General features: G+C 38.5%; 1 protein-coding gene across 1 annotated transcript in view; it reads left to right on the forward strand.

Annotated features, from left to right (window-relative positions):
• LOC143029882 (uncharacterized) overlaps positions 1-15000 on the forward strand; it is a 31186-nt gene that overhangs the window by 5928 nt on the left and 10258 nt on the right. Inside the window, exons 2-4 of the mRNA XM_076193052.1 lie at positions 9083-9243; positions 9677-9803; positions 11115-11213. Coding sequence (XP_076049167.1) covers positions 9092-9243; positions 9677-9803; positions 11115-11213 — 378 coding nt within the window. The 5' untranslated portion in view covers positions 9083-9091. The remainder of the gene's footprint in view (positions 1-9082; positions 9244-9676; positions 9804-11114; positions 11214-15000) is intronic.

Raw genomic sequence — 15000 nt, forward strand, 5'->3', positions numbered from 1 at the left:
TATTCTGTGGATTGGGTGCGGGGTTTCATTGGCTTTATTGAACAACGGCGAGAGAAAAAAAAACAAAAACATCTGGAGAAATATGATAATACACAACCATATTCAATTATTGAGCCTTTGAATCGGGATCATAATAAGTCATGATTTCTTCTGCGAGTTGTTTCTTGTGTGTGCAGAAAGAACCGCCATCGTACCGTTAGAGATATCAACCTGTGTGGCGGGTACTGGTGAACCGACGACGATGACGTTGGTCAAACACTTTCGATAAAAACAAATATATCTTTACGTTGCGCTACGTTGTCAGACACTTGTTAAATGTAGTAATATAGTCTGTCATATATATATATATATATATATATATATATATATATATATATATATATATATATATATATATATATATATATATATATATAATATATAATATATATATGTTTGTGTGTGTATGTATATGTGTGTTATATAACACACACACACACACACACACACACACACACACACACACACACACACACACACATATATATATATATATATATATATATATATATATAATTCTACATACACATATATTATGTAAACACATTTGTGTAAGTATATATTCACAATATATTCACAATACATACACAATATATACACTATATATACACAATATATATCACAATATATACACAATATATTCACAATACAATTCACAATCCATGTTTGTTATGAAATGCTACTAAAATGAACGTAGGTAGGAGCTTGGGGATTCCCCTGTGTGCATAATACAAACGGGTGAATCCCCAAACTCCTCACTCTCCTCCAATGACCTCAACCCCCATCCCCCCGTCCCCTCCAAAGCCATAGGCGACGGATAGAAACTTGTCTGGTTGTAGGCACGGCATTTTTTAAAGCCGAGACTTAGATTTTAATGCGCGCAGAAGGAAGATGTTTTATTTTCGTTTCTAGATGAAATCACCGAAACACATGAGAGATGTTACAAGAACTGAGGGAGTATGATAGTTGCTACAAGAACGGGAGAAATGGGAAATATAGAGACGGTGGAAAGAAAAATGTCTGATAATAGAAGAAAGCGCCGAGCCGTCGGGATAGAGACTTCTGTCAAGCCAAAACCAGTTTCTTTGCTTCACTCAACATCAAACCATTTGTTCATAAAAAGTCAAATGTTATTTTCTCATTGCCATCTACCCCGTTTAGTGACCTGAATACTAATATCACCTAAAGTTGGCAGTCATGATACTTTTCGTCTTTCCTCGCATGTCTTATCTGCACTTTGTATTCGCTCGACCTTTTGTATTCTCTCGATCATAATAATATCCTTCTCGGTGTGTGGGGGACATAATACTGACGTATATAGTATTGGAAGGATCAGGGTTTCGATTAGTTTTTTTTTATCATGTCATCCATGTAATGATAAACCATTTTAATCTTCTGCCGCAGTCCGTACGTATCTCACACAATCCACCTGATGTCTGTCAGGTGACAGGTCGTCTTTTATCAACACTCCCAATCTTTTTTTTTTTCTTTTTTTGCTTTTGTAATGGGTTCATTTCACAAGGAAATTTTTAATGTTTTTTCCAACTATTGCCTATTTCCAGTGCTTTTTTCCAACTATTGCCTATTTCCAGTGCTTTGCATTCTTTGTACTGAGATTCATTTCCCAGTCTTGGATCCATGCAAAGTGTCTAGATCTTTTTGCAATATCCTACCGTCCTCCTTGTTTTTAACTCTTGTGATTTTCATCAGTATAGCCTGCACCTTCCATCATACCATTGGCATAGACAAGAAACATATTGGTTCAAATACTGAACCTTATGGAACTCCACACGTTACAACTCTCCAGCTTAAGATCATTCTTTCGATTAGTTTGCCTCTTCGTCCTCCTTTTTCTTTATAAGTTGACTATAAGTTACTTCATTAAAAGCCTTATCTAGGCCTACGTACACAAGGTCCACTCACCTCTTGCAGCACATCAATCACTCGAGTAAAATCTTAAAAGGTTCGGCACACAGGACCCTCCAGATCTGAATCCTAAGTGACTATCTGCCAAAATGTTCATCTCTTCAAGATATTTGGTCCATCGATCTTTTGCAATCCTTTCACATAATTTCACTAATGTGCTGGTCAGTGATACCAGCCTATAATTCAGTGGTGTCTCCTTACTTCCACTTTTGTCAATTGGTACAACATTAGCCCTTTTCCAATCAAGCGGCAGTATGCCTTCTTTTAACGAACATACAGTAAGACTGAATATTGTCCGCAAGTTGTTCCTTACATTCTTTAAATATCCAGTTTGAAATATCATCGGGTCCTGAAGCATTGTAACTGGTTAATGACTACACCTGTTGCAGGGAATGTAAAGCCTTTTCGGGCTTTCTTGGTTTATTGAAACGAAGATATATTTACTGCATGGGGATGTAATTCCGTATGGGGAAAGCCCTTAGGTGCTACCTCTAAGGGAGAGTCTAATGGTGCTCCCTCTAGGGGGGGGGGAGTCTCTCAGTATGGCGAAGCAGTTGCCGCATATATAAGTGGATATGCCTACCTTTCCACATCTGTGTAGGATTTATACAATAATATTTATGAGTTGTTTTAGTGTATGTAGTTCGTATTAGTGAATGTGTCTTGATATGGTGTATGTTTTACAGTTATGATTGTGTAGTTTGGTAGGTATAAGGAACTGGTTAATGATCTGGCGAGAGACTTGTTGCATTAACTGGAAGGGTCACGCGATCGTAGTGTCACGTTTACTCAATTTGTTTGTGATTTGGGGAATGTATATTGTCAACAAGGGGTTGGCAGTAATATTTGGCGTATGAGTTGACCGGCGCCAATGTCTGACGAAATCTGTTGGTAGGATTGTTGATCATGTGTCGTGCATGTGACGTATCGTATATATGGTATTAGGGTTAGTATATGGATTTGTCATATCCAGCGATCCCAAAGGACTGAGTACTTTTATCACTTCTACATTTGTATCTTCCTAACCCGAATTCTTGCTCCCCTCGCTGTTAAAAAAAAAAAAAATGCTCTCCTCTTTGAAGACAGATTGGAAACTCGTTCATTACTTCTGCCTGTGCTGAAGCCTCAAAGACCTCATCATCCACCATTAGCTTGGTGATTTCTTCCCTGTGTCTCAATTTACCGGTTTCGGCTCATCTTTGTATTTATCTACAACACATCTTTCAAAACTGGTTTATTCCTCTCTGCGGATTCTTATATCGTCGTTTCTAGCTTGTTTGCAAACTTCTTTTGTTTTATTACTTCTCGTCCTCCATTTTTCCCAAGCCATGCATGCCCCTGGCTTGTGCGCATGCGCGCGTGTGTTTGCATACGTGCATGCATATATTTCTCTCATAGGGCAGCCAGGATGAAGTTGGCGTTAGGCAGGAGAAAAACACCTAAGTGAACAATTTGGCCTTTGCAGACCAGAAGCCCCTTTGTGCTGAACAGAATCTTTTGGTTCTTGACAATAAAAAAAACTAAATTGTCTAGTTCATACCATCAAGCTTTGAGTTATGCCAGACAACTTTATTCAGTTGATATTTGGACTTGGGACATGACATGGTCAGGAATTACTGATTTGAGACGTTGAACTCGTCTCGACCATTTGGGACACAAGTGTTTGTGACTATTGTCTGGAGGTTTTATTCAGCTGAGGGCGTAACACAGTCCTCGTGTTCAGGTTTAGGATAACTCGCAAAATGTCGTGAACGAAGGAGTTTTTGTTTCGTTAGTTTTCTTTTGTTATGGCATGTCTTGTCGATAGTTTCCTGTGCGTGGTGATGGTCTCTTCCTCCGAGAGAACGTCGGGGAGAGCTTTATTCCTATCTTATTGTATGCTATTGCGGACCCCCGAGACTATCCCATCATAGCACGATATCAGAACCATTTGGCAACCTTTTTTGTTGTAAAAATTATTGGTGCTATTATAGCTATTATTAAAAAAGATAATATAATGGGAAAACTGCTCCAGTCAACAGCGAAAGGTCTATTTGTATAATTCTGGTCAGTCGTCGAGCAGGATCGTGTGTCCACCAAGGGACGTTTTACATCAAGTTGCCATATAACCTGGGCTGAAATATTAATGCTGGCAAATGCTTTTCTTAATCTCAAAACTTTTTGTGACGAGTTATCAGGAGGGCCAAAGGCAAAATACCCTTTTCTCCAGTTTCAGGCTATTTATTATTCTCTTGTTATTGTTAATTTCTGATATTTATATTGTTAATATTTGCTCTTTCAAGGCTATCATTACTATATTATTATTATTATTATTATTATTATTATTATTATTATTATTATTATTATTATTATTATTATTATTATTATTATTATTATTATTATTATTATTATTATTATTATCATCATCATCGTATTATTGTCATCATTGTATCATTACTATTTTTTTTATAAGTATGCAGTGATTGGAACTGGATAAATAGGAAGTATAAAAGATCACAAAAGGCCTCAGTAATAGTAGAGGGCATGGGAATGACGCAGGGTATTTCCGAGAACCAATGTAAATGGAAAGAATGAACAAAGAAACGAGTAAGGCCACGAAGGGACTATGGTGGAATCGGTGTGAACTCGAATAAACTACGTGTATTGGTGCGACGCAGCACGCCCATGCACAGGCATGCATGTCGCCTTTTTTCGTGTTCAAATGGCAACACACAAGTGTCGTGCAGCAGGTCACTTATGACGTCCGCTTCCTATTTAGGTTTACTTAGGCGAATACTGGGGCGCAGGTGGTTTAGCTTATATGTCCAGGTCTTGTATTTTTCATGTAGTCGATAGCCGGCGTGCGGCGAGAGTGACAACGCAGCTTCATAGTTAGATTTCAAGTCTTGATGTATCTAATATTCATCCAGTCTTTCAAATACAAATACACTCGGGGCTTCTACAATAGTTGATAGGAGGTTATTCCATGTGTTGACTATTCTATTCTTTCCGCAAAGAAGTTTTGCCTCAGCCTTGTACATCTCTTCTTCATTAACTTGTACTTGTGTCCTCTTGTAGGTTGTGCATTAAACTAGGTGTGCAGATCTGCACACCAGCTGTAATAACGCAATGATCACTACTCAAGGGTGGCTCATATAGGATATCAGATATCATTGTCTCTTCCTCTGTCGTCCTTCCTCCCCGTTTTCATATATAACTTATGTAAAGTCAAATATTTATTTGAGTATTTTTTTTTTTCGTTTTTTACGTGACTAAGTCACGTATGGGTGTGGTGGACCATACAGCTCTCACTCCACCCCTCCATGACGTCATGAGGACGTATTCGTATGTAATAACCGCTTAGGAACCTTAAATTTTGGAGGAGAAAAATTCCCAACCCCCCAGTTCAGGATTCCTATAGAGAAATATTTTTAGGGTTTTTAGTACATAAATGTTCCATCACGAAACGAAGTAGCTGAACCTTGACTTGTATTACGAAGCGGTAGTCAGTATCTTCGCCCAATGATGCGAACATGTTTGTGGCACTGTCGTATTTAACGCTTGGAGTATGGGCATTCTAAGACGAGGTATTCATCACGACTGGTATGTTCAGGATTTTTTAACATATTGAAATTAATGGGAACATCTGAATATACATATGTTAATGTTAGTTAGATTTAGTATATAGTGGATTCTAAGTCGAGATGTTCATCACGACAGGGACGTAATAATGGGGTAGAGGGAGTACACAAACAAATAAATACAAATATGATCGATCGAGCATGGCGATCGAAGAATCTTTTGAAATAGGTTATAGGAAGAATTCATTTGTGAAAGGGATTAATGCCGAGAGTGTTTTCCCCTAACGAAAAAAAAAAATGTGATTAGGTTAGGATACAGGTTAGGTTAGATTATTAATTGTAAAGTAACATTCAAGAAGGTGGCCACACGGTTAGAGGCGTAAGACCCACACATTCGTTTTACGACATTGAAGCGTCGAATTTACAACACCATTTTTCCGCTACTTATCGACATTTCATACATTGTTCATATGAATAAGAATCCACGGTAAGGTGTGGTTAATTTTTTTTTAGCAATTAAAATTAGAATATGATTAGATAGGAATCTCAAAGGAAAAGAGATGAACATTCTTGTACGGTGTGGAAACATCATATGTCTACCCCAACGCTTATGTCTACCATGATAGTAAATACTTATTACGTGAATGTTAATTTCATTTAGAGTACAATTAAGTAGGTTTGTATATCATATATCAGTAAATCAACTGGTTGTAAACTTTAATTTTCCGTTAAATCGCCACAAATATAAGTAACAATAAAAAGAAAAAAAAAGGGGGGAGAATGGAATAAAATCGCATTTTCAATCTCGAGCCTCACATAGTCACAGATATATATGGTGATTGGGATGGTGGCAGCGATTACAAATCAAAATAATCCGACTTAACGTAGGATTTCCCAATCACATTGTATAGATATATTTGACTAATTGTCATCATCATAGCGTGGTGTTCTTGATTGAATAAGATTTCATGAAGGCGTACTATACACCTCGTCCATCCATTCATTGATATAGTGGTAGTCATTCAGGCACTATATATTTTAGGTGTCAGTGGTGGCACTATACTTATAACCATGAATTTACATTTCGGGTGTAAGCGAATATCTTGCATTTTTGGTCTTGATCTTCAATTCGGCGACGGACAGTTCCTATGCCTACAGTACTCTCGCCCGTTGTTTTAGTCGTTTACTTAATGTTTATGTTGATGCCTCGTTCTCCCATCCAGCACCTCCACAATACTTCAGTTAAGTAATTATCCGGATATGAAAGTATTCAAATGCTCAAGAAGCGCCACACAACACACAAACTTTTTTCTTTTCTTTTTCTTTTTTCTCTTCTGCGGAAATCTGGACATGCGCAAGCTTATCAAGAGGACGTGTACGGATGTGTTTTCCCCGCGAGGTAGCAACTCATGGGAGCAGTCCTACTGCTCGTCTGACTATAATTTATCAAAATGGCCGGCCACGACAATGCTCCGTAATTAATCTGACAATATTTTTATTCAACAGTTGTTTTACATGAAATTTGCGCATAATATGTATTGAAATAACATACTCTGAAAGTAGAACAATATCCCAGCTAAAGAGACAGTTGTTGAATTACCTATTGTTAGTTCATATTGAAAGGTGATTTATATAGTTGTGTAAATTGGACCGTAGTAATATTTCACGCATTGAAATGCAGAGGTCACAATAAATCAATCAAGTGAGAAATATTTATCTTTTCTTTAGTGTCCTGCATGAAGAGTGATTAGAGTAGTACTATTTGACTGTGACTACTTCAAAATGTGTTCAAACTCATCAATACGGGAAAATGTATGGAAACCAAATTCAAATGTCAATGAAACAGAAATCAACAAATAACGGTCACTATGGAAGGAATGATAAGAAAATAACACAATCTTGTGCTTTCCATGTAGTTTTATTATTTTACATTTGCTATAGGGTGTGTCTTTTTATCAGTAAAACGAGTATCTACACTAGGACAAGGTCTAAGTAAAGAGGTCTAATCGCTGGAGTAGTTCTGCGCAGCTTCTGACGTCATTTAGATGCGTCCATTTTCTCTTTGTGTAACATTGAAGAAAACTGTGATAAGCCAAGTAAGACAGGATCTATAATATTTTATATATTATATTTTTATATTATATATCATATATATTTTATATTCTTATATATAGACAGGAACTATAATATTTTTATATATTATATATATATATATTTTATATAATATATTTGTCAGAATATAAATAATTGAGTGGAGCGGTGCGAGCGAAGGCGACGTCATTTTCGAACGACGGACCAACTTCAACTGACAGCTATAGGACCCGCTAACCCCACTTTGAACAGCCAAGTGACGTTCACGGGCTCGCTGCGCCAACTCCCTCGAAATTCGGTCGGAAGTGGTTAGACCTTATATTCTTAGATCTTGCACTAGGAGATCGGCCGCGTTCGAAACCGTTACATATTCGATGTATTCGGACAGCGAGGTCAGCCGCAGGTGGTCGTTGATCTCTGACGTAATCACGAGGCAAGTGCGAAACCCAATACGTTAGACCAAATTAGAGTTGATCTGTGATTGTGTATCATCAGTTACATCAATTAGGGGCAAACACCATAGATGTTGCTTCAATCACACGCCGCCGCTAGTCCCAACGGTCTCTCCGAGAAGACAAGCTCCCATGTAGCCACCCTTCCCTCTCTAAACAACCCCCGACAGGTTCAATCAACTTGCAAGCTATATATATATATATATATATATATATATATATATATATATATATATATATATATATATATATATATATATATATATATATATATATATATATGTATGTATGTATGTGCAATAAAGACACTAGCAACGTGTGTTTTATAAATGCAAGGTAACCACTTTAGAAAATAAACGGAGTAGAGCGCTTTCGTATATTACATCTTCACTGTAAATTACACTCAAGATGTAATACATGAAAGCGCTCTGCTCCGTTTATTTTCTAAAGTGGTTACCTTGTGTGTATATATATATATATATATATATATATATATATAATATATATATATATATATATATATATATATATATATATTATGAAGGTAAGACAGATGAGTGGAAAAGGTGGTTGAGAAATGCGGGTTAGAGCGAGAACAATATAGTGTTCTCGCTCTAACCCGCGTTTCTCTACCACCTTTTATATATATATATATATATATATATATATATATATATATATATATATATATACTGTATATATATATATATATATATATATATATATATATATATATATATTAGTAATAGAATCGCCACTGACGACGTATGTCAATCAAATAATTCCGACAGTCGCCCCCGGACTCGAACCGGGGCCTTGCGTGATGCTAGGCCAAAGTTTACCGACTAAGCTTAGTCGGTAAACTTCGGCCTAGCGTCATGCAAGGCCCGGTTCGAGTACGAGGGCGACTGTTGGAATTATATATATAAATATATATATATATATATATATATATATATATATATATATATATATATATAAAATTATTGTTTATTCACATTCCTTCTTTTTCAGTCTCGCGCAATGGGATGGGTGCGATCGCTGAGCCAAGTGGAGATGTATTACTTGCAGAGCGTGGAGACTGGTGCAGATCGAATGGCTCTTACCCTCGTTCTGAAGACTTCGAAACAGCTTCAGAAGGAGATCGTCAGCGACACTTATCAAAAACTTTGCAGGTAGCTGGAACGTACAGAAATTTTCCCCAGTTCTTCAAATTGTAAAGGAATTATCAGTGTTTTCAGATTACTCTCCAAAGAATTACAGTACACCCCAGGGATTGAATACTATAAAAAAGATAATTAAACAGTTTATGAAAACAAACTCATTTTCCAAAGAAATGTTCCTCAGTTGTTTTTTAGACCTAAAGTTAGTAATCGAACAGTTTATCGGAATAAGCTCCATTCCATAGAAACATTCTTCATTGTTTGAAGACTGGAATGGTCGAAAAATTTGTGAATTGTACTTCATGACACAAGCAACCGCCACGAGCCAGACTTAGTAGTTATGTCTGCCATTATATAACCTTATCTAGCTGACGGAATCCGCCCCACCCACCCACCCACACATTTGCCGAAAACGTTTTAAAGTTCTTGATTTATTCATCCACAGAGCAGCTCCTAATCTCTGCCTCAGCGTGGACGAACGAGACGGGAAACGATGGTTCCGTCGAACGAGCTCAGACAGCTCGAAGAATCTTATCTTCTTGGACGAACCCACAGTGGAGAGTGCACTTAAGGTAGATACATAGAACACTTAAGATCTCCCCTTAACGCCTAAGGAGTCACATGCAGCCGAATAAGATAGCTTGGCGGTAGCCATTATTAAAAGAGTGACTACCACATTTGCGTTTATTCATCTCTAGAGAAACTGATTATCAGGATCTTAAACATTCCTTTTGATTAGCCCATCCAGCAAACCGATTGGTTGCGTTAATAATTTTGTTTTTTCGAACGTCAGGCGATTTTATTCAGCTCGGGCTGAAAGAGGCAAAAACCACAACGATAGCACCTTCATAGGTTGTGCTCTAGCTGATCCTAGACAATTCCATTAGCTAGCTTACCGTGTCAATCTTGGAAAGAAGAGTTGAAGAGTCAAACCTACGGAGCCTCCATAGATTCGTTTATCATAAACCAACAGAATCACTCAAGTGTTCACCGGGATTTCGTGGGTTAATTAATCGAAAGGTTTCTAACTAAGCGGTAGCCAAGTCGATACATAAGAACATAAGAATAAAGGAGATACTGTCTTGAACTCATAAGCAAGTGGTCGGGAGTTCAATTCCTGGGATCCAGCCAGGTGGGAAGGGGACCCAACGGAGCTTAAAAAACCCAGCGGGTTGCCGAACCTGACAAGACTTTACCCTGCCAGTGATTTTTCGTCTCCTAGGCTCCCTTAAAGTGGATGGAACAGCTTATCGCGTCAACCACAAGAGGATCACGAGAAACCGCGGAGCTGGAACAAACTAAGGGGTTCTCGAGCCTTCCACTCCGCCTTCCTGGCACCAAGAGACAAACTCTTCCATTCATCTTAGGGCGAGAGCCGCGTGCTGAAGGGGTCAGAATGGTTCCCAAACTTTTTTCGTCTTCAGATATACGACTTTACATACTAAGACTAAGTTAACATTAATCCTAATGCCAAGTACCGCAATGTTTTCTTGATTTTCAGAATTCTTGTTATTTTATTTTTCTGTCACCCCTCCATTACCCCCCCCCCCGAAAATTGTTAAATTATTCCCCAGGGGGTAATTTACCCCCATTTTGGGGCCGGACTGTCTGGCCCCGGCTCTGCCAAAGGTCGGTTGATTTGTGTTCAGGAATCCAGAATACAACGAACGATTTCAAAATTCAATCATCAGACATCCTAGAGTTTCCGTTGTTTGTAATGGGTTAACTCCTCTGCCTCAAAGGCTCACGCGGAACTGAACGAAACAATCTGGTTCCGGGCGGAGTATAAAGAGAAAGTACCACAAGGAATGGAAGGGGGTACCAGTTCTTTATGAGTTCATTCTTCGCGTGGCATTTTTTATATGTTTTGGTCTTTGTTTCAGCACCATTCGGCCATGCTCAAGCAAGAGTACAAGAAGAGTGGGGGGCCCCTCTGGCATCTTAAAGTCATCCAAGTGTGTCAACACTCCATAGATCCTCAGGTAAGAAATGAAAGATCATGGTGAATCATACACACACACACACACACACACACACACACACACACACACACACACACACACACACACACACACACACACACACACACACACACACACACACACACACACACACACACGGGCTGAAATTATTTCAGTATCGCTGAGCTTCGAGTCGTTACTCCAACTTTCGTGGGCGGGGAGTTGTGTGTGTGTGTGCGTGTAAGGTCATAGCATTACCCATAGATCGGTCATACGAGCTCTGAGCTCTCTTCCGGGAGGGAAATAGCTGTCGATCAAGAGTCCAACACGTGATCCAAAGACCAAGGTGAATCACACACACACACACACACACACACACACACACACACACACACACACACACACACACACACACACACACACACACACACACACACACACTGCTTGTAACAACATCTCTTCACTGTCAGTTTTATAATGTTATAATTTTGTAGGATGTATATTTTCAGCAGTAATGCTGCTATACCCAGTAAACCGTATATTATTGTTATTTTTACACACACACACACACACACACACACACACACACACACACACACACACACACACACACACACACACACACACACACACACACACACACACGAAATAAGCCAAATGTGGAAAATTAATTTCAGCAGGAAAAAAATGGAAGATGTTGAAAATGGGACAAAGTAAGAAAATTAACAGAACTATGAATTTGAAAATAAATCAATTGCAGAAGTAGGCAGTGGGGGAGACTTATGATATACCATTAGAGAAGGATTCCACTGTAACGTCAGAACCATGAAAAACTCTTCGAAAACCTGATTCGCCCCATAGCATGATGCATTGGTGTGACCCAACACAAATGTATAGAAAATAATAGTAATAGTGAGAAATGTATAAGAATAAGAGTAATAATAATAATAGAAAATAATAGTAATAATGATAATGGTGATAATGAAATTATTAAACATATGCAGTGGAACCTCACTTGAGCATAATTCGTTCCCGATCTTACTCGTAATGTGAAACACCCGTAACAATTTTTCCCACGGGAATCGATGTGAAGTACGATGATAAATATGCTTCCCAAAAGAAAAGTAATATCTAAAGGCTTTTTTAAATGATTAACGCATGGAATAGAATGATTATTAATATAAATGAACCAGAAAAAGAATACATATGTAAATAATTAGTACATTAAAATATAAAGAAACAATGCCCACGACGCCGAAGAGTGTGTTGACGCCTGACCCTTGTCGGCGGAAATGACGATGCCGGCCACTCAAACCGTGGCATGGCCGTTGCAAGAACGCTTCCAAAGCACCGAAACTCGATGTCGTCTTCGGCAACCCTTTTTGTTGCCATAATCTTGATATCCATGAGCTGATATTTTTTTCCTTTTCACAAATTCACGTTCTTTCAGTTTTTTTTTCTTTAGTTCTTCTTTTGAAAAGTTCTTTCCCAAACATTTAAAGGAATCGATTCATCCGTTTCGCCGATGTAGTAGTCCTAATCTGCGGCTTCTTCAGAAATGTTATAAACTGTATTTAGTATCTCAACAGATCCCAGTTCAGGCTCCTCTTTTGGTATTTCCGGCTCCTCTTCGTTTGGGGATTTCAATTCCAGCCCCCCCCCTCCCCATCCTTTAATGGCTGACATGTAGGAAAAAAATATCATTATTATCACGTTTGCCATATCTTTCACTACATATCCTGTCGATTTATTTTCACTTCTGTAAATGTGCTCATCCTCTTTGATTTATTCCCCAAAACATGAACTTCTTAGGAAGCCCCTTGTCTTCTTCCAAATCTCTGATTGGTCTTCCAAATGAGAAAATATCAACGTACTTGCATATCAAATAATTCCGACAGTCGTCCCCGGATTCGAACCGAGGGTCGCGAGAATATGAAGCCGATGCCGATATTAGTTCTCTGTAAAAACCAAGTACGGACGGCAGTTAGCAATCGACTTAATTCCTCGGGATTAGATTTATTCCCAGGTTGGAGAATATGATACATCCAATAGCTAAGTGGTAAAGCGTCGGCCTCGCATTCTCGCAAGTCTCGGTTCGAACCCGGCGGCGGCTGTCGGAATTATTTAATTGACTACACCGTCACTGGTAATTCTATTGAGGTACTTGCATATGTGACACGTAATTTTGACCGATCAGTGGTATAGTTTATGATATTTTTTTTCCAAGTTTCTTCCCGAAAGGCATCGCAACATGGTCTACCCTGTTAACCGTGCGCATGCGCAAACCAATAGGACAAATGCATTGTAAGATAGAATAACTCGGGTGCTTCAGTGTTGACAGTTCGCATAAGATGAAAAGTTTGTGATCCTTTCATGCTACACGTGCACTTACATATGTCTCATTATTGCCAGGTTCTGTGGCAAGGTGATAACGAAAAAACAAAAGAAAACGGGAAAACAATATTTTGATTTTGAAGAAAGAAATTATGGCGAGGGAGGATGAAGGAGCTGGTTGTTGTGGGTAATGAGAAAATTCTTCTTCACTCGCCGCTGTAACAGTCTCGACAGACTTTTAAATCTTTTAGAAGCACTTTGTTTAGAATCCGTTTCCACTAGAAAGTTGCCTAGAGTCCTACGCCACAAAAATGGGGAAAATACGATATAGCTTACCATACCAAGATGCCACGTCTATGACGTCGGCGACCATGGAACTCCTTATTTTTCGACCTTGAGCTAATATCGTTAGGCCTTGAACTTTCATTCCCCTTCCAACGACACAGCATTATCATTAAATAAGTTTGTAGCACGCATAGCCACTGCCTTATTAGGGTGATGCTTCTCCGTGTACTATGCAACATTTTTCCAGGGTTTTAGCATCATCTTTATTGATCTGGAAGGTTGGTACTCGTCTGAGGCCATGGTGGAATGGAATCTTAAAAAAAAAAAAAAAAAAAAAAAAAAAAAAAAAAAAAAAAAAAAAAAAAAAAAAAAAAACACGCACGTATAAATGAACTTTTCGTGGAATCCTGAGCCAGTGGGATGGTGGCCCGGATACACTTGCGTCATCGTCTAACACATGCTCAAGTTGGTTTCCGTTAGCTCCGAAACACACAAATGTGGATATATATACAGAGATAAAAGTGTTTCCGCCCCGACAGACCACATGTCTATCCTTAGAGTCGTCGACGTGTGGATTCATCAAAGAGATGAAGGAGAGATTTTCAGGAGGATAATAGGAAGGAGGGATACCGGATGTTAAGTGAAGAACATTCTTTGTTGTCTGGTGACCCGTTTCCAGAGAATGCTGCGTGACGCGGGTTCGTATGGGAGCCACCAAACCCCCCATGAGATATTGAATATAAAACGTATGCAATTAATACAGACATTTGTCAGGAAAGGTTTAGTCACTTGATATGAGCCTGTACAGTGTAATTCCTTGTTGTTTGAACCCGGTAAAAATAGGTCACAGTCAATACTGTTCGCAGTAAATAGTTGGCAGTTGTTTGTTTTAGAGTTATAAAGACATTCAAGAATTTATGATTTTTATTTTTCCCACCGTAGGTTATTATGACGTGATATGGGTAGGCCCTCTGAACGAGGACACTCAACTGGAATGATGATTTTTTTTAAGAATTGCGTGGAGTTAAAAGTTCTAATATTGGGCAATTATCTATGATTGTTTTCGGAAGAAACGTCAAAGTCATCCTCGTTGTATTTCCTCTCCTCTTCTTCGGTGTCTCCACAATTCAGGAAAACCGTTAGCAGGAATGGTATGGATTTTTTTCCCTGGGTGACTATGGAAAGGAGA

The sequence above is a fragment of the Oratosquilla oratoria genome, chromosome 11 (genome assembly GCF_046742065.1).
Source record: "Oratosquilla oratoria isolate Oo_2021 chromosome 11, ASM4674206v1, whole genome shotgun sequence".
In the NCBI taxonomy this organism is placed as follows: Eukaryota; Metazoa; Arthropoda; class Malacostraca; order Stomatopoda; family Squillidae; genus Oratosquilla; species Oratosquilla oratoria.